Source organism: Odocoileus virginianus, chromosome 16 (assembly GCF_023699985.2).
Source record: "Odocoileus virginianus isolate 20LAN1187 ecotype Illinois chromosome 16, Ovbor_1.2, whole genome shotgun sequence".
NCBI lineage: Eukaryota > Metazoa > Chordata > Mammalia > Artiodactyla > Cervidae > Odocoileus > Odocoileus virginianus.
In genome coordinates, this window is record NC_069689.1 from 21,009,633 (window position 1) to 21,035,957 (window position 26,325).

At 43.5% G+C, this 26,325-nt stretch overlaps 1 protein-coding gene across 1 annotated transcript in view; it reads right to left on the bottom strand.

Moving 5' to 3' along the window:
- TUBGCP4 (tubulin gamma complex component 4) overlaps nucleotides 1-26,325 on the bottom strand; it is a 34,652-nt gene that overhangs the window by 2,249 nt on the left and 6,078 nt on the right. Inside the window, exons 3-16 of the mRNA XM_020881482.2 lie at nucleotides 23,289-23,411; nucleotides 22,848-22,901; nucleotides 22,375-22,431; nucleotides 19,526-19,605; nucleotides 17,665-17,866; nucleotides 14,847-15,012; nucleotides 14,489-14,613; nucleotides 7,884-7,934; nucleotides 7,368-7,473; nucleotides 5,163-5,270; nucleotides 4,597-4,735; nucleotides 2,332-2,509; nucleotides 1,769-1,903; nucleotides 177-293 (exon numbers count right to left, since the gene is read on the bottom strand). Coding sequence (XP_020737141.1) covers nucleotides 177-293; nucleotides 1,769-1,903; nucleotides 2,332-2,509; nucleotides 4,597-4,735; nucleotides 5,163-5,270; nucleotides 7,368-7,473; nucleotides 7,884-7,934; nucleotides 14,489-14,613; nucleotides 14,847-15,012; nucleotides 17,665-17,866; nucleotides 19,526-19,605; nucleotides 22,375-22,431; nucleotides 22,848-22,901; nucleotides 23,289-23,411 — 1,641 coding nt within the window. The remainder of the gene's footprint in view (nucleotides 1-176; nucleotides 294-1,768; nucleotides 1,904-2,331; nucleotides 2,510-4,596; nucleotides 4,736-5,162; nucleotides 5,271-7,367; nucleotides 7,474-7,883; nucleotides 7,935-14,488; nucleotides 14,614-14,846; nucleotides 15,013-17,664; nucleotides 17,867-19,525; nucleotides 19,606-22,374; nucleotides 22,432-22,847; nucleotides 22,902-23,288; nucleotides 23,412-26,325) is intronic.

Sequence of the window (26,325 nt, forward strand, 5' to 3'; positions counted from 1 at the left end):
CACATACTTACCTGCTTCAAAAACTGATAAAACATTTTTTACCTTTGTATCTTGTTACTTTGTGTGTGTGTGTGTGTGTGTGTGTGTACTGGGGAAAAGACCGTGATCCCCCACGTGCAGAACCACCTGGGTCCCTTGGACGGGGCTGCCCCTGGCCAGCGGCCAGGCTGACTCACCTTTACCAGGATGCTGAGCTGGGCAGCCCCACGTTCATCCAGTGGGCCCAGATTCTGACTGACCAGTGAGCAGAAGCTGTGGCAGAGATCTAAGATTTCATTCAGGCAGTGAAACACCTACCCAGGAAACAGTTGGCATTAGGAGAAAAAGGAAGATACATCTGTGAAAGATTTGGGACAATAAGAGCTAACCTATTCCCACCTTGTGGGCAAAGACCCTGCGCGAAACCTCCGCCTGCGCCACAATCAGCCAGTCGCCGTCTCTCGGCCGCGCCAAGCGTGCGCCCACCCTGAGCTCTGCTCTCAGTGCTGTTGCCTGTGCCTGGGGCACTCCCCTTGTGCCCACTCCCACTGTAGCCTTTAGCAACCCCTTGCTTCCCTGTCCTTTGTATGACTGTACTGTTCACTTGGCGTTTGTTCTGGCCCCCTGTGGTTGTTACTGGTCTGTGATGTCTGTAAGTCCTGTTTCTCCAACTAGATTGTGAGCTCCTTAAGGGCAGAGCCATGACTATACCTCTTTGTATCCCCAGTGCCTTGCATACAGTAAGCACTCAATAAATATTTGATGATGGTCACCTGCTCTGATACTCTGCTGTTCCCCAAGCATGCTCTCATCCCACGTGAGGACAGTCTCCCTGCCACACTGGTTCCTGGTTGTTTTCAATTCACAGAACCCTCTGGAGTGGCATCTATAGAACTCACTCTCCTTTAAAAATGGCCCCAAATACCAGAACAAAACAATGTGACTGAGGAATAACGATTAGCTCACGTCAGAGATAAGGCATAACTATTCTATCAGAAACTACTAGGAAAGCAAAACAAAACACTGCTGGGGTCCTTTTAATCATTTTGCTTTTTTATCCTTGAACTGGAATCAGCTTGTACGCTTTCTAAGACTGGTGACAACTGGAGCCTGGGTTCTACTAATGTAAGTGCTCTGGGGCCTAGATTTTTTTTAAAAAGCTCCCAGATGATTTTCATGTGGAGCCAAGGTTGAGAATAACCTCCCTAAAGGAGATATATGATATATGTATGTACATATGCACACACACATATACAGAAGGAGACACTACTCTAGCTATCTGAAAACAAGTTCCAAACTGGTCCATCCTGATATAAAAGCCTGCTAAGAAAGTAAACTCTATGTGCTTTTCATTAGTCTTTCTATGGTATCATAAAAGCTTTTAAAAATTTTCTTTAAATTCTTTTTTCTTGGGACTTCCCTGGCAGGCCAGTGGTTAGGACTTTGCACTTCCACCACAGCGGGGGCACAGGTTTGATCTCTGGTTGGGGAACTAAGATCCCACATGCTGCAAAAAAACAAAAATCCTTCCTTCTGAGGGGTAAGCATTTATTATCTATAGCTGCTCACCAGGTCCTATGGTATAATATTTCAGAAATATTATATTAAATATTAAAAGACATTTTAAGTTCCTTTATAGTATTCCCTCTTAGTTTTTGTCAATTGTAAATTGCTAAAAATGTTTAAAGACAGAGACTGAAAAATTGCTTAATGATAGTTCCCCCTATCCTGGCAAGTCAGCGTGTCTAAGTGATCAGTCAGGCTAGAAGCAACAACCAGCTCTACTTACAGGTTTCAACAAGATAAAGGATTGGGCCAGCAGATTGCTCAGGAAGTGGTCGTGAGCCAGTCGGATGCTTTCAAAGTCTCGGGTTGAATTGATTTGATGAAGCAGCTGTGAGAACTGAGACTCCAGCACGTCTACCTTGATATAGTTACACAAATCATTTTAGTACCTTGCTTAGTCTAAGGACTCAAGGACATTAAGGTGCTTGAGCAATGACATAGAAATTCTTTGTCCCTGCCCACCTCCAGTGTCTTGGCAGATCCCTCCTAGCCCCCATTCCCTCCACTGATTGACATGGTTAAGTCCTGTGAGATCCCCAAAGTTACAGCAAACTAGGCTCAACAGTAAATACACAGCATGACTGTTAAGGCCCTTGACTCTTCATTCTCCTTCATCCACTTATTTCTACTTTCCTCTAAATGCCCCCCAAGAGACAGATATAGTGATAAAATCCATGGATTTTCAGACCTCAGTTTTTCACCAACTGCAGGATTCTTCTTCAGTGACTCCTGCCAACCTGGGTTTTTTTTCATACCCCTTCCTTCTGTTCATCCCGAAACACAGACCTGGAGGTAGTACTGAAGATTATCCACCAAGAATGCCATGTGGTTTCTTAGGCGCCACTTGACCGCATCGGTCTGGTTGGACTTGAGGTGCTTGCGCTGCATCTGTAGGGCCCAGCAGTGCTGCAGCTCAGCTTGCACCCGGCGCACACTCAGCAGATACTTGAAAACAACATTGTACCTGGACAGGAACACCGGACTCGTCAAGATAAAAACGTCACCCCCCCCCCCCACCTCCACCCACGTGACAGACCCTAGGACTATGTGCTACCCACCTGTCCCCAAAAAGCAGGAAGGCTATCAGAATGGCTAGAAATGTGAACAGGGAAACTGGTTTATTTCTATGATGGAAAACTGCACAGCCATCAAAATGAAAAAAACTTTAGCTGTACATTACAAAATGACTCCAAGCGATATGACTGAATAACAAAGGGAAACTGAAAAGACTACATATAGCCTGATATCTTTTTGGTAATGCTTATAACAACTAAGTAGAAAAAAGTATACTTTGGGGGAACATGTAGATGTTATAAAACTATATAAAAATGATAGAAAACATGGAATTTAGGATAGTGGTCACTTAGGGTTGAGGGAGGCACAGAAGCAGGGCTGAGAAGGACCACACAGGTAGGCAGACGTTAGGATCAGTGTAGTAGGTTTTCTTCTAGAAGTGGTTTTATGGTGTGTGTGTAAGAAGGATGGGAGGAGGGCCTTGCATGGACCAGTAAGAATGTGTTGGGAACCAAGGATTTTGGTTATTGTGATTCTGTGTCCCTGAAGACCAGAGGAGAGAAAAAATTAAGGGCTCCCTGGGGAGGGGAGAATAAATTAGGAGTTTAGGATTAAACAGATATTACTGTATATAAAATAGACAAGGAGGTCCTACTGTATAGTACAGGGAACTATATTCAGTATCTTTTAAAAACCTATACTGGAAAAGAATATGAAAAATATGAATCACTGCTACACACCTGAAACTTAACACAACATTGTAAACCAACTATTCTTCAATTAAAAAAAAAAAAAGGGCTCCCCTCACTGAGCTCTTAAGTAGCTGTCTGATGTTGAGTCCTGTATTGAGAAGATGCATGGGAAGAGCTGCCAATTCCTGGTGGAAATAGGCTTATTTACCTATTCTTAGGTAGGCTTGCGTAAGAACCTGATTCCATCTGGCTTTAAAAAATGTTTATTTCTAATGGAACAATCTACTGAAAATAGTACATACACCTTGTTTGGATTCTGATTTGAACAAGTCCAACCATAGAAAGACATTTTTTAGATAATAAGGGAAACTTCAATATTGTTACTTTTATTGGATATAATAATAGCATTGTAGTTAATGTTAAAAAATGTTCCTTCTCTGAACTGCATAGTGGTGGAGTGAAATGATGTCTGGGATTTGCTTTATAAGGCTCTGGCCAAAAAAAGGAGATGAACTAAACAGCATGACATGGCTGGTTACTGGAGATGGATGCTGTGTCCATGGGAGTTTGTTACAGTCCATATTTTTGTTTTTATTTGGGAATTTTCATGATAAAATGTTTAATACTTCTGAGCTTGGTTTCTTCAAGGGTGTTAGGAGCCTGTGAAGTGAGGAGAAAAGTGGACTGGGACCTACAGGTGCTCTCAGGAGAGAGTCCGGGCAGCTCACTTAGGTGGGCTGTGTCTCCTCCCTGAACCAGCTCTGTCTGTGTAGTCTCTCGTACCCTAAGCTTCTCTGCCCCCAAAAGTTGAGGCTTGTGTACAGGATGGGGAGGATGAGGAGAGGCCACATGGCCGCCTGTAAATTGCTCCTGTGTGCGTGCTCAGTCCTGTCTGACTCTTTACAACCCCGTGGGCTGTTGCCTGCTAGGGTCCTCCGTTCATGGGATTTCCCTGGCAAGAATCACTGGAGTCAGTTGCCATTTCCTCTTCCAGGGGATCTTCCCCACCCAGGATTGAACCCGTGTCTCCTGCTTTGGCAGGTAGATTCTTTTATCACTGCACTACCTGGGAAGCCCAAATTGCTTCTTATTTTGCAATTAAAGAAAAAAAGGTTTGAAGGGTTTGACCCTCCCAGTCATTGCGGCATTCACTGCCGTCTCACATACAGCCTCGCTTATTAGTGTTGTCTCCAGCCCCTGAAGGCATCAGAGTTCACAGCCTCTGATTTATAGACTGTTAATCTGTTGGCTGGCTCTCTTGCTCCCACCAGTTCTACTCCTGATACTTTCTTCCATGGAAGAAAGCTGGATAAACATTACCTGTGAGAAACTCAGAAATACTCACTTTTCCAGGACAGCAGGGGTGAAGAGAATGTGTAGTGGCCACTGCACTTTGTAGGAAAGACCCAGGGCCGCCCAGCCGGATGCCGGGGCTTCCCGCGGAGAAGTTTCCCTAGAAGGCCCTTCTCTTGCCTGAGTAGCATCTGTTAAGAAGAGAGAAGATGACTTTGCTCATCTAGAACCAGAGTTTCAACAAGGTGAGAACAGTCATGAGATGAGCGCTCGCTTGAGCCAGCAGTGTGAGAAGCAGAAAGGGGACACAAAAGGACTTGTAGGAGGCAAGAAAACGCCCGTGCGGGGTTCTCGCAGATCTTTCAGAGGTTCTTTTTTCAGCTGTAAAGAATGGCAACTATAAATAAACAAACAGACCGTTCCAGTAGCATGACAAAAACAAAACCATGGCCTGGCTCTCTCAGCATCTGACGACTTCCCTTTTCTTTTGTGTAAAATTAGAGCGCTGGATTAGGTGATTTCTGAGGTACCAAATGATATGGTTTCTGCAGAAGTGGATGGAAGCCAAAGAGGCAGTGACCAGCAGGAGCAGAGAAGACGCGGGAAAGCGAGGCAGACCTTTGTGCTCCTTGCCGTGATACTCGATCGTCAGGTGCAGCAGAGGGAGCAGGTTGTCGTCGTCCAGCAGCACCTTGTGTGCCGACTGCTGGAAGGCCACGTTCACGTCTGCGAAGAAGGACACGCGGGCTGAGTGGAGGCCTGGCTCTGTAACGCATCCCAACTCCTCCTTTCCACCTCTCCCAGCCCGCCCATCTCTTAAGACAGAATACAGTAACCTGCACTTGCTTTTGCCTGACTAGCGAGTGTTCCTTCTCCGCTTGCTGATAAGCGCATCCTGGTTTTCCCTGGAGAATCACCTTGGCAGAGGACAATCCATGTAGCTCTAGCGGGGGCCGGTGACCCAGGAGTGATCTACCTTGGGGATCACTATGTTGTTTGGGGATATGAACATGACCCAAGCCAGGCCAATCCAGAGGTTCTATTCAGATTCTGAAAGAGGGCAGCTCTTTTCTTTTTTTTTTTTTGAGATAAACAGAGTCAGTAAGATGTGAACTTGGTTACAGGCCATCTTGCTACCATATGGAGCAGGCCTGTCTCAGAAAAGGCAGAGGTGAAAGATGGAATGACACCAAGTCTTGAAGGCGTCAGGTGAGCCTTGGAACAAACTGCCTAGAGCCATTATACCTGTGACCTTTTCAATTTTGAGAATCAATAAATTCTTTTTTCCTTTGCTTAAGTGAATCTGAATTGGAAGTGAATGGAATTTGAATTGAGTTTTCTGATATCTGCAACTTAGAAAGTCCTACATAAGTTCATTGGACATCTATTGTTTTATAGAGCTAGAAAAATGGTAACCCTGTTTTCACTCCTACCTCTCCCACACCTTTTTTGATACTCAGCCTTACCTAACTCTTATGTAGTTCAAATGGGAATGGTTAACACTTAATTGAACTTAATTTGACCGCACTGTGAGCCATGTGGGATTATCATTCCCCAGCGATCAAACCAGTGCGCCCTGCAGTGGAAGCTTGGAGTCTTAACCACTGGACTGCTGGGAAGTCCCAAGATAAGCAGATCTTCATGTCTGACCCCTTTGATACAGGGACAGGTGTACAATCTAGTTGGACTAATCAGAACCCCTTCCCTGGAATCCTTTAACCTACTACCAGAGAGACCGGGTTTGACTCCCCCATCAGACTGTGAAGTATGTTCCTGGGAGCTGCTGGTAGCCATGTGGCCAGATGGAACTGGAAGGCCATCAGAGAGCACACATGAGGCACAGACGAGGTAGGAGAGACTCCTAGCAGTCCCTGGTTCTTAGGCCCAGCTACATCCCCATGGGCTTCCCCACTGGCCTGGCGGGGAAGAGTCCGCCTTTCAATGCAGGAGACACTGCTGTGAGCCCTGGGTCAGGAAGATCCCCTGGACAAGGAAATAGCAACCCGCTCCAGTATTCCTGCCTGGAAAATCCCTTGGACAGAGGAACCTGGTGGGCTACAGTTCATGGGGTCACTAAAGAGACATGACTTGGCGACTAAAACAACAACAAATATCCCTATCCCACTGGAGTTACAGATACAATAGCAAATAAACTCCCCCTTTCTACCGAGGTTATTTTCCATCATTGACAACCTAAAGAGTTCTAATACAACAAGGGGCAATAAGTCCCAATATGGGGACTTCCTGGGTGGTTCAGTGGTTAAGACTCTGCATTCCCAATGAAGGGACCAAGGGGTTTGATCAATCCTTGGTCAGGGAACTAAGTTTCAGCATGTTGCATGGCTGAGCCAAAACAAAACAAAATGTCCTAATATGTCCCTTAAGAGATATATGGCTACAGGGACTTCCCCAGTGGCCCAGTGGTTAAGACATTATCTTCCGATACAGGGGATGCAGGTTTGATCCCCAGTCAGGGAGCTCAGATCCCACATGCCTCCTAGCTAAAAAACCAAAACATAAACAGAAGCAATACTGTCACAAATTCAATACAGATGTAAAGAAATATATTGCTATAATCTGATGAGATGAACAACTCATTTGAAAACTTATACTGCCTCTTCCAGGAAGGGTCACGAGCTGAGGTCGTTCCCAGTGACAACAGTGTGAGCATACCTGAGCAGCCTTCTGTCTTTGGAAACACTCTAACTCACCAGGCTACTTTAAATACGGACCAGCCCTAAATGGTTCAGCAGCAAGCTAAGCTATCCCCTACAACCCTGGGACTTCAGTAAGCTGGTAATTCTCAGGCCCCGGGGCGATTACCATGTTCAGTTACTGCAGTGGGTGGTGTTTTTAACATGTGTTGAGCTGTATCAATGAAGGCCTGAAACAGTTCTCCACGTCCCAGAAGGTAAAAGTCTTTAATGATCTGCAGAAAGAATTTCAATTTTTAATTCAGTAAACCAACAACGCCAGGAGCTCTTCACTATCCTAAGAAATTTATGCATATAATTTCCAGTTTCATCTGTTTTGGCCCAGCTTACAAAAGGACATAGGGTTTTGGCATTTTAAAGGAGCATACTTGGTAATGGATGACTGGCGTGTCTTTGATATTATTTATTTAACAAAAACACAGTTATGCCAGAAGAAAGCAAACAGCTGAAGCTTTGTGCTCGAGTAAATCTGTAGTGTTAGGTGGAGTTTGCCCAGCTGGATGAGGACATAAAAAGCCACTCTAGAAGTCAGGATAGGCAACCAGTGCCCTCAGGAGAGGCTGGAGAATAAAGGCATTGTCCACAGGCATCATTTTAAGAGTTAAAAGAAGAGCTAAGCTATTACCTTCAGTTGACCCAGTAAATCTGACTCTTCCACCATCAGCTTCCAGAGATGCTGTGAGAAGAACCAACAATAGAGGGTCAAAGTTTTGTTACAATGAAAACTCCTACAAAGAATGGTTCTGTGAAAATCCAGCAATGTATTAAAAAAAAGTATATATACCATGACCACACTGGGTTAATCCCAGGAATAAGAGTTTAAAAGGTAAGAAAATATGAGATGGAAATACGCTGGAATTAGATACTGGTAATGGTTGTACAACATTGTGAACATAAAAAAAACCAGTGAACCTGCCTATTTTTAAATGGCTCAAATGTTTAACTTTGGTGTGTGTTTTCAATCTCAAAAAAATTTAATATGAATATAATTTATTAAAGTTAATAACTTTAATAACTATAACTTATTAATAACTATATTAAAGATTAAAAAAGAAAAACCACGATTGCCTCAATAGATGCAGAAAAAGCATTTGATAAAACATCTGTTGATGATTTTAGAAAGAAAGCAAAGACTAGAAGGAAATCTTTTTATTCTGATAAAGGGTATATATCAAAATCCCACAGCAAACAACCTATTTCACAGCAAAACATTAGAAGAAATTCCTTTAAAGTTATTCAACACTGTACTAAAGACTTGCCAACATGGGAAAAAAAATTAATTGAAAAGGAAGAAACTGTTACTGTTGTCAGATAATATCACTACCTGCATAGAAAGTCCAAGAGAACTGACATAAACTATTAGAACTAGTAAGAGAATCTGGCAAGCTTGATGATGAATATAAAAAATCCACTGCATAGCCATTACCGCATCAAAGGATCCTGACTAGGATTTGCCCGGTGAAGTGATCAGTGTTGATTCCGTCAGTGTGCCTGGAATCTCTACCTGGGTGCTCATACTCTCTGCCCTCTCTCACTGGAACTGACACAGACTAGGAACTGGCCTTTGGCCCTTCTCCAGTACACAATGCTAGACAAAACAGCTGACCTCCTCGGGATTGTAAGCACACGGGTCAAAATAATTAGATACGGGAGGTGTAAAAGAGGTACAACAGACTAGATAATACAAGGGCTTCCCAGGAGGCTCAGTGGTAAAGAATCTGCCTGCTAATGCAGAAGATGTGGGTTCAACACCTGGGTCAGCAAGATCCCCTGAACAAAGAAATGGCAGCCCACTCCAATATTCTTGCCTGGAGAAACCCATGGACAGAGACTGGTGGGCTATATGCAGTTCAGAGGTCGCAAAGAGTTGGACACGACTGAGTGACTAAACAGCTGCTGCAGCTAACACTGGAGAAGTTTCAGAACTGCCTGATAGGGTAGTATAGTTAGCCACCCAGATCTCCCCAGTAAGACTGAAACATTCCATGCACTAGCTGTTCAGAGTACTGTCTGTTACTGGTGCTTTTGGCTGAAGGGAGCTACCATGCCCATGGTTCCCTCCTGAGGAACCAATTTCTGATAGATGCAGAGAACAATGGCCAGCCCTCTAACCTCAATTTGGGACATCTCTGGAAGGGCCTTCCAGCTTCGGAGCTCTCCATGAGTCTGGCCAAGGCTTCTGCTGCAGCTGCAGCACAGTTTGTTTGCTCTGGAATCCTAACCACTAGGTCCCCAGAAGCCCTCCTCTGGCTTTCCCCAAATTTAAAATACTCTTTATAAACATGCTTAAGAGGCAAGGATAACAGGAATATAAACAAAAATAAATCATAAAAAGAACCAAGATGTTGGATCAACTGAATATGCATATACAAAAAATTAAAACTTGATCTATACCTTGCACCATACAAAAATTAATTAGAAATGACTATGAACCTAATTGAAACTAAAAACTATAAGTTTTCTAAAAGAAAACAGTGAAAATTTTTGTGACACTGGGTTATGCAAAGGTTTCTCAGTCACAACACCAGAAGCATAAACCACAAAATAAACAGAAATTGATAAACTAGACTTAATCAAAATCAACACCTTCTGCTCTCGACTGTTAAGAGAATGAAAAGATAAGTCACAGGGAGAAAATATTTGTAAGTCATGTACCTGATAAAAGACTTACAAATCCAGAATACATATATCACTCAAAACTCAATAGTAAAAAAGTAAAGTTTTTCCAATAAAAAATGGAAAAAAGGTTTGGATGCTTCCAAGAAGATATATGGATGGTAAACAGAGAAATGAAAAAAATTTCAGGCTTCCAGTTCAAGATGGTGGAGCAGAAGGATGGGTGCTCATCTCCTCCTGTGAGAGCACCAAAACTGCAAACAGCTGTTAAACAACCATCAACAGGAGGACGCTGGAACCCACCAAACAAAGATGCCCCACGTCCAGAAACAAGAAGCTGCACAGAGACGGCAGGAGGGGCACAGTCACAATAAAATCAAATCCCATATCCACCAGGTGGGTGACCCATAAACTGGAGAACAGTAATACCAAAGAAGTTCTCCCACTGTTGTGAAGTTTCTGATGTCAGGCTTCCCAGCCTGGGGATCCAACAAAGGGACTCGGAATCCCCAGGGAATCTGGCCTTGAGGGCCAGAGGGATTTGATTATAGAACTTCCATAGGACTGGGGGAAACAGAGACTCCAGTCTTGGAGGGCCTCCTGCAGAGGGTCGGTTGGCAGGGGCTCACCACAGAGACAGGGGCACTGGAAGGTCCCCCTTGGCGAAAATGCTCTTGGAGTTCACCATTAACCCTATCATAGAGCCCAGGGCAGGGTCACCTCAGGTCAAACAACTATCAGGGCGGGAGTACAACCCCATCAATCAGCAGATAACCGGATTAAAGCTTTACTGAGCCAGGCCCAGCCCACCAGAGCAAGACCCAGGTTTTCCCACCACCAGTCCCTCCCATCAGGAAGATTATACAAGCCATTTAGCCTACTCCATCAGAAGGCAGAAGAAGCAAGCAGCAGCACAGTCTCACAGCGGCTAAAACAAAAACCATATTACAGAAAGTTAATCACAATGAAAAATCAGAAAGTTATGTTCCAGATGAATGGACAAGATAAAACCCCAGAAAAACAACTAAATGAAGTGGAGATAAGCAACCTTCCAGAAAAATGATTCAGAATAATGACAGTGAAGATGACTGAGGATCTTGAAAAGATGAAAGGAATGTTTACCAAAGACCTAGAAGAACTAAAGAAAAAACAAACAGATGAATAATACACTAGAAGGAATCAACAGCAGAATAACCGAGGCAGAAGAATGAATAAATGACCTGGAGGACAGAATAGTGGAAATCACTGCCGCAGAACAGGCTATAGAAAAAAGAATGAAAAGAAATGAAGACAGCCTAAAGACCTTTGGGACAATAAATGCACCAGTATTCGCATTACACGGGTCCCAGTATTCGCATTATACGGGTCCCAGAAGGAGAAGAGAAAGAAAGGACCAGAGGAAAATATTTGAAGAAATAATAGCTGAAAAACTTCCCTAACATGGGAAAGGAAATAGTCAACCATGTCCAGGAAGCAGAGTCCCAGGCAGGATAAACCCAAGGAGGAACACACCGAACACACATAGTAATCAAACTGACAAAAATTAAAGATAGAGATAAAATACTAAAAACAAGAGGAAAATGACAACATAAAAGGGAACTCCCATCAGGCTATCAACTGATTTCTCAACAGAAACTCTATAAGCCAGAAGGGAATGCCATGACATATTTAAAGTGGTGAAGGGGGTGGCTCATCCACTCCCTGTGGCTGAGCTGTGGTTCAGCTGGTAAAGAATCTGCCTGCAGTGTGGGAGACTTAGGTTCAATCCCTGGGTTGGGAAGATCCCCTGGAGAAGGGAAAGGCTACCCACTCCAGTATTCTGGCCTGGAGAATTCCATGGACTATGGGTCACAAAGAGTTGGACATGACTGAGCAACTTTCACTTTAACCTACAATAAAATGACTGAAAAAAAAAAAAGAATAAAGTGATGAAGGGGAAAAACCTACAACCAAGAATACTCTACCCAGGAAGACTCTCCTTCAGATCTGATATAGAAATCAAGGCTTTCCAGACAAACAAAAGTTAAGAGAATTCAGCACCACCAAACCAGTTTTACAACATATGCTAAAGGAACTTCTATAGGCAAGAAACACAAGAGAAGGAAAAGACCTACAGAAAATAAACCCCAAACAATGAAGAAGATGGTAATAGGATCATACATACCGATAATTATCTTAAATGTAAATGGACTAAATGCACCAACCAAAAGACACAGACTGGTTGAGTGAATGAAAAGGTGTATGTCTGCACTTCTACTTACCGCATCACCCTGCTTGACCTCCACAAATTGTATGTAATTATTTTATATTGTTAAGTTAATCATGCTGGCCTGGATGAAGCATAAGCTGGAATCAAGACTGACGGGAGAAATATCAATAATCTCAGATATGTAGATAATACCACCCTTATGACAGAAAGCGAAGAAGAACTAAGGAGCCTCTTGATGAAAGTGAAAAGAGGAGTGAAAAAGCTGGCTTAAAACTCAACATTCAGAAAACTTAAGATCATGGCATCTGGTCCCATCACTTCATGGCAAATAGATGGGGAAACAATGGAAACAATGAGAGACTTTATTTTTTAGGGCTCCAAAATCACTGCAGATGGTGACTGCAGCCATGAAATTTAAAAGATGCTTGCTCCTTGGAAGGAAAAGTATGACCAACCTAGAAAGCATATTAAAAAGCAGAAACATTACTCTGCCAACAAAGGTCCATCTAGTCAAAGCTATGGTTTTTCCAGTAGTCATGCATGGATGTGAGAGTTGGACTATAAAGGAAGTTGAGCACCAAAGAATTGATGCTTTTGAACTGTGGTGTTGGAGAGGACTCTTGAGAGTCCCTTTGACTGCAAGGAGATGCAACCAGTCCATCCTAAAGGAAATCGGACTGATCACTGGCAGGACTGATGCTGAAGCTGAAACTCCAAAACTCTGGCCACCTGATGCGAAGAACTGACTCACTGGAAAAGACCCTGATGCTGGGAAAGATTGAAGGCAGGAGGAGAAGGGGGCAACAGAGGATGAGATGGTTCGATGGCGTCACCGACTCAATGGACATAAGTTTGAGTAAACTCCAGGGAGGCCTGGTGTGCTGCAGTCCATGGAGTTGCAAAGAGTCAGACACGACTGAGCAACTGAACTATTGAACTGAAGAAGGTGTAGAGAAAAAGGAGCCCTGTCGTCAATGGGAATGTAATTTGATACAGCCACTACAGTGAACATTATGGAGATTCCTTAAAAAACTAGGAATAAAGCTACCATATGACCCAGCAATCCTACTACTGGGCATATACCCTGAGAAAACCATGATTCTAAAAGACACATTTACCCCAGTGTTTATAGAAGCACTATTTACAATTTTCAGGACACAGAAGCAACCTAGGTGTCCATCAACAGACGAATGGATAAAGAAGATACAGTACATATAGACAATGGAATATTACTCAGCCATAAAAGAGAATGAATTTGAGTCAGCTATGCTGAAGTGGATGAACCTAGAGCCTGTTATACAGATTGAAGTGAGTCAGAAAGAGAAAAATATATATTAATGCATATATATGGAATCTAGAAAAGCAGCACTGATGAACCTATCTTTAGAGAAGGAATGGAGACCGAGACAGAGAGAATGGACTTGGGGACACAGTGGGGAAAGGAGAGGGTAGGATGAAGTGAGAAAGTAGCACTGACATGCATATCGTACCACGTGTAAAACAGAGAGCTAGTGGGAAGCCGCTACGTAACACAGGGAGCCCAGCCTGGCGCTCTGAGATTACCCAGAGGGGTGGGGTGAGAGGCGGATAGAGAGGCTCAAGAAGGAAGGGGTGTATATAATCATGGCTGATTCTCACTGTTATAGGACAGAAACTCACACAACATTGTAAAGCGATTATTTTCCAATTAAAAAATTTTTTAAATGCTGGAGTGCAAAAAGAGGAAAAAAAAGAATGGAAAAATATTACTTGTTCTGCCTTCCTATGATAGATAATCCTAAGGCCATTACTAAAATAGTAAGTAAGGCACTAAATTTAGAATCAGCGGGTTCCCTGGAGTCATTGCCGACTATACAATGGACTCAAAAGGCTGTCCGAAATGTAAACCAAGATCTTCCTTTATTACTAATTAACTGACTAGCTAACAATCAAACTCCAGTCAGGTGGGAAAAGGCTAAGGCAGTTCCACCTCTATTATTAAAACAAAGAGAATGCTTTTGTTTTCTACTTCCTGCCCTTCAACTCTCTCAAACACTTCTCTCCCAGCTAAGTTCTAATCACACCAAGCGGAAACAAGTCAAATACTCAAGTTCTAGGACTAGTCTATTTTCTTCCAAAGAAAATATACTAAGAGGGACTTCCCTGGTGGCCCAATGGTTAAGAATCTGCCTGCTAATGCTGCAAACTAAGATGCCACATGCCTCGGGGCAACTAAGCCCCTAAGCAGCCACCACTACTGAAGCCCAAGAGCCCCAGAGCCTGGGCTCCACAAGAAAGCAGTCCCTGCTCACCGCAGCTAGAGAAAGCCTGAGTGCAGCAACGAAGAACTCATGCACCACAACGACAACCAAGTGCGGTCAATTAGATACATAAAATAAACTATATATATATTAAGACAGACCAACCTCGGCCACAGTACTGCGAATACGATCCACCAGCTGCTCAAAGTCCACCAGGCTAAAGAGGGGCTGCTGCTTGAGACGGTGCAACTCTGCAGCAAAAGTGTCCTCCTGGTTCTTCAGGATGGATCCTTAGGACAGGAAATCACTCAAGGTCAACGGGAGACGGGGAACCCGCACGGGCGACGGGCTCTCTTCCCGGGGCTGCCGCTCCTTCACCTGCTCCTCGGGCAAGCATGTACGTCCTGGCTGTGCTGGACGTGAAGGTCCCTAGCCACCCACTCTGCCCAGGCCGACTCTGGGTCCAGCATGATGTCAACTATGCCTCTGAGGATGGGGGTACCTCGGGCAAGGATACTCCTACCTTTCCTGGTCAGGTTTACATTTTGATTTTCGAACATCTGGACAGACTCTCCCACAAAGAGGATTTTTTCAGCAACCCTCGCTGGAATGTAGGACGGCAGAATCTCCACTCGCAGAGAAAACTGCTTGAGAGAGGGCGCCAGCATGTTCTCCTCCTCTATCAGGCGCTGGGCAGGAAAAAGCCACATCAGAGAGAACATATGAAGTGAGAAAGGGGCAACAAGGGAGTATCCGGCAGCTCTCCCAACCCACGATTCAGTTTCTGGAAGCAGGGACTTTAAATCTGAACTTGCATAATTGTTAAATCACCAGTGCTAGAGAAAGACATTCCATCTTTAGACAGAAAGATAGCACGGTGGAAATAACAGTGGTTTTATTAACATTAGGATTTTCGTTCTCACTCTGCCTTGAGTACTGTGTAAAAGCTTGTGCACTAGGTCTGGAACTCAGTCTTCTTGTTTGTACCATGGAATAACTGATCTGTTTGTTTCCAGGTCTGCATGTCTGTGATTTACTATCTTGTGCATGTCTGCTCTGCCCAGCTCTTTACAGAGGCCTGAGTCATATAGCCATGTGGTTCTCACAACCTGGCTCCTGGGCCAGTACCACTGGCCTCATGTGGGAGCTTGTTAGAAATGCAAAATTTCAAGCCTGTCCCCAGAGTTACAGAAAACCTGGGGGGTGAGGCCCAGCAGTCCATGTTTTAATAAGCTCTCCAGGTGATTCTGGGCACTCTACAGTCTGAGAACCACTAATCTAGCCCATGAAGTCCCAGATTCTTATCGTCTAACCAACCAGGTCCCTGACTTGCTGCTAATTTGACCCTTATCCAGGGTATGGATAAGGAACCCCAAGCTCCATCTCCTGACTTTGATCTCTGCTGTCCACCCTTTCAATTTTGGGCTTGGGTGCTGGTGTGCCTCAGGGCACCACCCAAGACCCTTTATTCCTCTCGCTATCCACACTCTTCCTAAACAATCACATCTTCTGAGGCTGAACTGATCACAACAGGTATGTTTAATCTTTCTGCATCACAGGACGCTCTGCAAGTATAAAAGCAATGGATCTTCCAGAAGAACATGGAAACATACACTTCACAGAACCTCTGAAGCCACCTGTGGACCTCAGATTAAAAACTTTCATATGCTGATAACTCCTAAAACTTTATCTTTAAGCCAGACTGTTCTCATCAGCTCCAGGCTCAGCCCACTGGTCATTTCCTACAAGTATCTCACTGTGTCGAGAGTTGGACGCATCTCCTCCCCTGCCCTCTCCCATCAGCAATCCACCCCATCAGCAATCCACATTCCTTATCATCACCACTCGCCTATCACTAAAGGCAGGGACTTGGGCATCATCCCTGATGCTTCCCTCTGGACCCTTAGCCAATAAATCACCACAATCTGCCTGTTTCACCTCCTAAATATTGCTGAAGTCTCTTTCTTCTTCAGCATATTTACTGTTCCCATCCTTAGTGCAGGCCACCATTATTTTTCAGCTAATGTCCCCAACAGGCTTCACCGATGGCTCAAACAGTAAGGAATCTGCTTGCAATGCAGGAGACGCTGGAGACGTGGGTTTGATCCCTGGCTCGGGAAGCTCCCCTGGAGAAGGAACTGGCAACCCACTCTAGTATCCTTGCCTGGAGAATCCAATGGACAGAGAAGCCTTGCAGGCTACAGTCCAAGGGGGTCAAAAAGAGTAGGACATGTCTGAAGCAACTGAGCATATATAATGTCCCAAACATTCTCCTAACTACTGTACTTGCTGCTAATCTTAATTTTTTAAAAAACATTTTCCCGCAGTTTCTAGAGTGACCTATCATGAAGTCTAACGTAACATACAGAGGTGTGTTAACCTGTTGCCTAAAATTCTTCGTGGTTCCCAGCTCTTTTCAGGCTCAAGTCAGAACTCCTTCCCATCATTTACAAGGGTTTTCATGATCTTCTCTCTGCTCATCTCAAAAGCTTCACTGGCTGCCACTTCCCACATCCCCTCCAACTGTCCCTTACAGTCTATATTTCAGTCTTTATTTACTTGACCATCTCAACTGAATTACGAATGGTTCCCCAAATGATCCATGTCCTTCATGGCCTCTGTACTCTACAAAGCCCTTCCCTCTGCCTGGAATTTTTTTTTTGGTCATGTGGCATATGGGATCGAAGTTCCCATCAAACCTCCGCCCCCTGCACTGGAAGCTCAGTCTTAACAACTGAACCACCAGAGAAATCGTTCTCCCAAACTCTTCGCACTGAAGACACATGTTCCACTCTAGCTACTCTGCGTCCGTGTTCCCAGAATGCCCACTTGCTCGCCGGTCCAGAGCACTTCGTGTGGTCTAGTGTCTTCCACTAACTGGGAGCTCTTCAAGGACAGGAACTGCTACACTTTGTTTGTTTATGCAGCTGCGGCACCTGCGACAGTTGTGCCTGGCATATAATAGGCATTCAGTAAAATGTAACAGATAAATGAATGGATAAGAACAACAGAGGACTTTGGGGAGGCTAATCAAAACTAACCTGCAATGTAAAAGCTCTGGGTACCAACAAGATTACCTAAGGGACAAGACTTATTATTGGTCTCCTCAATGCATGCACCAGGAAAAGGGGAAACAAAAGGAATCTCACAAATGTATTTTCTACTTTAGAGTCTCACACTGTTAGGCATTAAGTATTAAGCTAAGCCGACTGTCTACATCTACAGAATTTATGGAACGTGCCCAGGCCATGATGAGCTGGGGCAAGTCCCCGGAAGGTCATCTAGCTGTCGACCCGTCCAGCTTCCGGCAGGAGCAGGGTGGCCGCCTGCTGGGCTCTCACCAAGTCCTGGAGCTCCCTCAGCTGTTTTCCGGTCAGTCCCCCAATGCCCAGGTCCTCCTCATCCTCTTCTGGCTGGGCGCTGACATTCCCGGAAGATGGGCCCTGCTTGATAAAGAACTCCTCGTGCTGATCCAAGAGGAGCCCGTGTAACATCCAGGCTGACAGCTGCTTATACATGACCCCATGACACACGGCCAGGATCCTGAGTGGAGAGGACAGCAACAGCCTTAGAAGTTCACGTAGAGGACATCAGCACAGATGGCGTGCTTTCAACTGCTACAGGATAAACAGAGGCCTGAGAGTTTGGTCGGTCAGAAGGGACAGGACCAATTAAGGTAAAAATAATGTGCTAGTTTAACTTCAATCTCTGTGGATGAACTAAGCAGTTCAATTTCCAAACTTGTAGCCTATATACTGAAGTCTGAAATGCTCACTAAGGGTTCTGATCGTCTTTTAGAAGAGGCACATTTTCTTCCCTCGAGTAAAATAAGTTTCAAAATGGATGATTCCTGTTAAAATTAAATGGACTTACAGGAGTCTCTTGGAGAAGGCAATGGCACCCCACTCCAGTATTCTTGCCTGGAAAATCCCATGGATGGAGGAGCCTGGTGGGCTGCAGTCCATGGGGTCGCTATGAGTCAGACATGACTGAGCGACTTCACTTTCACTTTTAACTTTCCACTTTCACACATTGGAGAAGGAAATGGCAACCCACTCCAGTGTTCTTGCCTGGAGAATCCCAGGGATGGGGGAGCCTGGTGGGCTGCCGTCTATGGGGTCGCACATAGTCGGACACGACTGCAGTGACTTAGCAGCATAGGAGTCTCTTTTTGGCTAACAGTATTAAGTAAGTTTTTACTTTTGTTGGAATCACATAAGGAGAGTAGATCCAGTATGTGAGAGGTAGATATACCTGAAAAAGTATTATCCTACAAAATGCAGAAAGGTTGTTGGAGAATGGGATAGTCACACAGTCTCAAGGGATCACACTTCAAAAAACATATCAATGACAAAGCAGAAAATGTTCCTCTGAAACAGACCTGGTGGAAAACACCTAAACCTAGTGATAAGCCTTTACACCAGTAATGGGACAGACTTGCTTTGAGTGCATTCTGATACGCTGTAACAGGAAATAATACGACCTCGGCAGTATCCTTGCCAAAAATGTTCAATCTGAATCTACTCATGAGGAAATAATCAGAAAAATCCAGACTGCAACATTCTACAGGAAGCCTTTGATCATATTCCACATTTATTTAATAGTTCCAGTCATAAGATACATATAATTTTGTATCCTTTTTTGTTAGTATTATAAGAATATTTTTACACGTTGTTTCAGAATTTGTAATTTTAATTGCTTTATAGTCTTTCAAGTGAATATATCTTTATTCAGCATTCTATTGCTGGTAATTTTCTCATTCTTAATGTAGCAGACAACATTGCAATGAATAATGATTGTGTATATGGTTATTTTCTTCTTTTGGATAATTTTGTTAGAGTAAAATTCTTAAGAGGATTATAAAGCTACTCAAAATACATATGCTTAGACACAGCTAAGCATCATCTGGAATAGTTAATGCCAATTCTCTAAGGATAGTGAGATCCAAAATTGAAGGACTGCCTCAAGGTCACCTAGGCAGCTACATCCTAGCCTGGACACTCAGCACCTTAGAATCCCCTTTCTGTGGTTTCTGCGTCACCGTAAGGCTTACACGGGCTCCTGTACTCACCGGGCTTTTGCATCCTGGTCATAACTTTCCCCAGAGGGGAACCCGAGATAACCTGGAAACAGAACTTGGGCCAAGTCAGGTCACTTAACCACCCACTCCCCGCTCCCTACCCCAGTGAAACCACGACTTACTTTTCTAGTGCACTGCGAACAGGAGGCAAACCTCCACAGCTGTGTTTGTATACTGTTTCCAGGATCTGACAGCCGTGAATCTGTGGAAAATACAGCCTTGTCAAGCTGAATTCCATTTTAATAGTTCATATAACACAATCTCATATTCTATACTCAATCCAGAGGGCAAAATCCACAAAGAGTGAGGATAAACTCCTAAGATCTATGCATAGTTCCAATTCTGACTCCAATTCCAGTGTGTGTATGGGTGGGGCCGGGGGGGGGTCCCCCACACCAAGCAACTCTGTGACACCAGCTGGGGGGTCCTACAACCTAACTCAATCCCTGGGTTCCCTTAATTTACTAGAGCAGCTCACAGAACTCAGGAAACCCATTTATCCACTAGATTATCAATTTATCAGGAAGGATACACCAGGATACGAATCAACACCCAGATGAAAGGATACATACAGCGAGGTCCCAAACAAACGAGCTTCATGGGGCATGGTGGCACACAGAGGCACTCTGGTTCACCAATCTGGAAGCTCTCCAAACGCCATCCTTTTGGGTTTTATGGAGCATTCCCGGCTCTCTGCCCTCTGCCCGCTTTTCTCGCCAAAGGTCCGGTGGGAAACGTGGGACTGCGAGTTCTAACCTTCCAATCACAGGGTTGGTTCCCCTGGCAACCAGCCCATATTTTGGTGTTTTCCCAAAATCACCTGGTTAACAAGCTCAGGTGTGGTAAACAGGGGTTTGTTATGCATATCAAGATGCCTTTATTGCTCTTATTAATAAATTCTGAGTTTTAGGAGCTCTGTGCCAGAAAAGGGACAAAGACCAAATGTATTTTTCTTATTATAAATCACAACATCACAATAGTTGTTCTTAAGTATGGACCCTCCACCTCCCTGTCCTTCCCCAGCCCGCACCATCCCCCAGCAGCATCTGCATCACCTGGAAACTTTTAAGAGCTACAAATTCTTGGACCTCGTTCCAGACCTGCTGAATCAGGATCTCTGGCGTGGGGCCCAGCCATCTGCTTTTAACAATCAGCTCCAGGTGATTCTAATGCACAATGAAGTTTGAGAACTACTGCACTAAGGAAACCAGAATCATTTCGAAATTCCAAGAAAAGAGGTAAAGAAAGCTCTTTACTTCAGATTAAGGCCTAATTCAGACTACTTATAAGGTACACACTTTTCTAAAAACCTGCTTCCTCTCTCAAAGTCCTTTTGCCTCTATTTTTTTAAAACTGCTTTACTGAGGTATACTTTATATACCATAAAATTCACCTAAGTGTACTTTCAACAATTTTTAGTAAATTCACAGCATTGTGCAACTGTCAACATGACCCAGGTTTGTAACATTTCCATCACTCTAAAAGGACCCCCTTGTGTCTGTGTGCACCCACCTGTTCGCACCCACTTACTCATTTACTTAGAGCCTTAGCTCAGCTTCCTACCACCTCCCCGGCAGGGAGGAGGCTTCGCCCATCTGCAATCCCCCTACTCGTTTTCCACGCTCCTTCCTGTGGCCAACGGGAGCTCAGTCAACTGAGATGTGCAGCCGTGCCTGGACTCTTGCGCTAACCTCACTTAGCTAGAAGGTCCCCTCCAGTTTGGGGAGACAGTTTAGAGAGCAGTTAACAGCACAGTCCGGAGTCAGACGCCCTGGGTTTATGCCCTAGCTGTACCAGTTACTGCTTTCTGTGTGACACTGAGGGGCTCCCAGGTGGTGCGGTGGTAAAGAATCGGACCGCCAATGCAGGAAGAGTAAAGAGACGCAGGTTTGAGCCCTGGGTTGGGAAGATCCCCTGGAGGAGGAAATGGCGACCTGTACAGTGTTCTTGCCTGGGAGACTTCACGGAGAGAGGAGCCTGGCGGGCTACAGTCCATGGGATTGCAAAGAACTGGACATGAATGAGCAGCTGAGCATGCACGCACGCATGCATATGTGACCCGAATTATATTCCTTAACCTATTTGATTCCTTAGGAGATTGACCTTGATAATATATGTGAAGCACTTCGCACAGTGTCTGGTATACAACAAGTGCACAATAAAAGCTTGATGTTATTTGGTGAGGGCAACCAGCTTTGCAGGGTCAGACAGCACCGTCCCCAATGACTTCGCTGCCACAGAACAAATGCAGCAGTGTAAGTTTCTAGATGTATACAGCAAAAAAAAAAAAGAAGTAGCAATCTGGCAAACTGACTAGTTAACTAGTTATATTCAAGGCACAAATATACCAGCTTAAAAACAGGAATACAGAAAACATATTTAATCTATTTGTCCTTTCTCATCCAATTATGAACCAGCAGATTCTTCTAATGTAAAAATCTCAAAGCATCTCAGAATTATTAATCCTACTCAGAAAAGACATTCTCTGGACACTAGAGACCCTCTTCTCAATGCATATGATAAAAACTTGTGATAAGAGGCATATTTAACTAATGAACAGCTGGGTTTCACCCAATGACTTAACAATGCTCAGAAAGCTGCCAGCACCCTAATAATAAACTATTACCTTCTTTCTAAGGATTAATTTTCTGCTTCTCAAGATCCACATCCAAAAGTTCTGAATCCTTAGTGTAAAAAACCTTCAAGTATCCATAGCTTTATCCTCCTACCCAGCAGCATTCTTGGGGACATCTGTTACCATTTCCCCCAGCTTTTGGACTAGGAGATGCTTAAGGGCAGGGTCATAACTTATTTTTGTTTTGCTGATACTTAGCATGATACTCAAGCAGATAATAAATGAATAAATAAATAAAAACTACTGAAAACTAGGGTCTTCAAAAAGGAATGTAAAGAAAAATGAATTATGATTATGTCCTTGGTGCTTACCCTAGCAAAAGGAAAAAGTACTCACCTTTTGACTTTTAATTTGTTCTACTACAACCATCACAGAGGGGAAAAGGAGCTGGAACTACAAAGTAGAGAATGATTAGGATGGTATATATTCAAGCACAAGGAAAAAAAATTAACTCAGGAAATGCCTTTGTTTCTAACCAGTCCCACTTATAAAGATGGCAATACCACAGAACAGCCAAGATCCTAAGGCAATGTGACATGGGGGTTGGCTGTAGATAGAAAGAGAATGGCAGATACAAGCAGTTTCCATGTCTGAGGCGCATAATTGTTAATACTGAGACCAGTGTAGAGCATTAACATCAGAGAGTAAGTTTTCATTAAATGTGGAACTCTTCAAACAGCTCTGATCTAGGAAAACATATGAAATAACAAATGCTGGGCTCTGAAACAAGAAGGAAAAAAGTTCCCAAAAATAATATCCTGAGTTAGAGTATTCCAATGATATCAACAGATTCCAAAGCATTTTGTTACCTGATCTAAGGAGTAATTGACATGTGATATGGAGAGATGGGGGTCAGCCAGGAACTGCAACAGAAAACACTGTGATTAGGGCTCCATATATAGTATCTTGAGTCTATTTCATCTGTGAAAATTAGAAGGGAATCTAAGAGTAGGCTTAGGGTTCATTTTAGGGTACTGAGAATTGATCATTTACAGAAGATAATTAATTCTGATTTTCTGATGATAACAATAACCAAAGCTAGGGCTCTTCTAAACTCACTCAGGAACCTCAGCTGTGATCCACCTGCCACTCTGACCATGGCTTGGGCAGTCACAGAGAACAAACTTACCCTCCAGCCATGCAGAAAATGGCTCATTCCTCGCTACCTGACCATATCAGAGGACATCTCAGATCAGGAACATGCCCTTATCTGCAGTCCCAGAGGTGTGGCTTCCCATGTCTCTTCTCACCTCTTGCTCCAAATCAAGTAGTGCTTGGCGGTAAGGCTGCAAAACTGAATCCAGCCCCGTGCAGAAGGCCCTGAGGTAGATTCCATGTGACCCACCTTGGCTCTGCTGAGATGGATGGTGATCCTGAAATCAACAAAGAGAAGTCAGCTTTTCAGCTCACAGCCTGAAACCGGAGGAAGACATTATCCTTTATTAATGGCATTATTTTTGCTTAAATAATTTCCAATCAAAATAGTGTTTCCATGAGAGGAAAATCTGACTGAAGAGACAGATTTTGAGTCCTGACCTTTTAAAATGTGATAATGTTTTAATTTCCAAGTGGCTCAGATTTTACAAACTGGGTATTCTTCCACATTGTCACTAGAGTTTTTTCAACAACTCAGTTCTAAACTTGTAACTTCTGGCTTAAATCCCTTTGGTGGTTTCCTCTCACCCAAGAATAATATCTAAACTCCTCTATATAGCATCCAGTGACTTCTGTATTCTGGCCCTTACCCTCTCTCCAAAATTATTTCACTGCTTTCAACTTCACATCCTCATTTCCAAATTAATCAACAGTTCCCCGAATGTGCCCTATTTCTTTCTCGCACCTCCATGAATCTGAGTGTGTTCTGCTTATAACTGTGTGTTCGTGCTTGTGACAAACACCTACTCTTCCTGCGGGACACAACTCAAACATCTTTTCCCTGCAAAGCCCTTTCTAACTCTCACCAGAGAATCAATAGCTCCCCCCTGTTGCTTTTATAGCATCTCTATTTAGTGCTGGAATTGAACTTTTGATTATTTGTTCCCTCACTAGACCAACAGCTTCATGAAGCAAGGGCTCACACTTCGTCCATCTTTGCATTTCATTTCCTAGCACAGTTCTTTGAAGAGAGGGTAACTATTTACTGAATAAATAAAATGACCTCAGTCCTCCTCCTAACAACCCTTCTCCTGTCTCGCATGGCAATTCATTAAAAACACGAATCTGATAGCCAACACGGGAAGTTAGAAGAAGCTCACCAAGAGGCTATTTACAAACATTGTTTGTCTTTCAAGAAAGCTGCAGTTTTTCTATAAAACCATTCTTCTTCTACATGGGGGAAGTGCAGCTAACAGTTGACTGGAGGCCATGATGACTAGCCTTTCTGGGTGGTCAGGCTCTGGTGGCAGTAGATACCATAGGAGAATTAAGCAAAAAATGTGGTAGGAAGCTTGGGCTCAAGGGTTATAAGGCACAGTGTAGCCAGAGGATGCCACAAAGGATACAAGCAAATTCCTGGAGATAAATGTTCACAGCTATAATAAGAACATGGGAATAGGGTGAAACAGACCAGACATGCTTACAGCCAGGCAGCTTTTTTTTTTGATCTTGTATCATTCCAGAGAAGTGAATGTCTTCATTTATTACAAAATGAAAGAGAAATTTCTTTTTATTTTTCAAAAAATAAATAAATAAGAGGTACTACAAATAGCTTTAGGAATTAGAAAAGTAGGAATTCACATATAAGATTCACGTAGTCACGTGAATACAGAAGAGGTTAGGTTTTCTTAAAGTGATATATTGTTGTTAGTCACTAAGTCATATCTGACTCTTTTGCGACCCCACGGATTATAGCCTGCAAGGCTCCTCTGTCCATAGGATTTCCCAGGTTAAGAATACTGAAGCAGGCTGCCATTTCCTCTCTAGGGGATCTTTCCAACCCAGGGATGGAATCCGCATCTCCTGCATTGTGAGTTGAGTTCAATCGCTCAGTCATGTCCAACTCTTTGCGACCCCATGAATTGCAACATGCCAGGCTTCCCTGTTCAACACCAACTCCCAGAGTTTACTCAAACTCATGCCCATCGAGTTGGTGATGCCTTCTAACCGTCTCATCCTCTGTCATCCCCTTCTTCTCCCGCCTTCAGTCTTTCCTAGCATCAGGGTTTTTTCCAGCGAGTCAGTTCTTCACATCAGGTGGCCAAAATATTGGAGTTTCAGCTTTAGCATCAGTCCTTCAAGTGAATACTGAGGACTGGTTTCCTTTAGGATGGACTGCTTGGACCTCCTTGCTGTCCAAGGAACTTTCAAGAGTTTTCTCCAACACCATAGTTCAGAAGCATCAATTCTTTGGTGCTCAGTATTCTTCATAGTCCAACTCTCACATCCATACGTGACTACTGGAAAAACCAAAGCTTTGACTAGATGGATCTTTGTTGGCAGAGTAATATCTCTGCTTTTTAATATGCTATCTAGCTTGGTCATAACTTTTCTTCCAAGGAGCAAGCATCTTTTAATTTCATGGCTGCAGTCACCATCTGCAGTGATTTTGGAGCCCAAAAAAATAAAGTCTGTCACTGTTTCAATTGTTTCCCCATCTATTTACCATGAAGTGATGGGACCAGATGCCATGATCTTAGTTTTCTGAATGTTGAGTTTTAAGCTAAATTTTTCACTCTCCTGCATTATAGGCAGATTGTTTATTGCTGAGACACCACACAAACCCCAAAGTTACAAACACTTAAAATTAGAGCCCTTTTCATCTATATCAGGATATACACAGGTTTCAAATTTGATCATTATGTTCTTATTATTATGCTTTCATAGCAAACTAGCATTGATTAGATTCTGAATTCAAGTTTAGCTTATGTACTTTCTCTGCAACAAAATCTCTTTGACAGAACCAGAATCCCTGTCCCAGAAATGAACACTTATGAGGCATTATCCTCCAACATCTTTGCCCCATAGAAAACCAACAAGGGCCTGACAAGTGCTTACAGAAGGGACAGATGGTGCTGACAGCCTTTGTTTCAGGAAAGCACCCTTCCTTTCCCATTCTAGAAGAGAAGCCTTTCTCTTCGACCAGAATCAATCTTTCTACTAGGAAACAGTCATCACTGAATCAGTCACACAACACAGCAATCTTTTTAGTTACCACTGACAGAACTGCAGACTGTGAAAAATAAAAGAGAACTTTAAAACTTCTCTTAAAAATTGTTTGTGGGTCTTCGGTACACCAGGCACTTCACATGAACTCCGTTTTTAACCCCCACAAGCCTATGAGATAGGGAC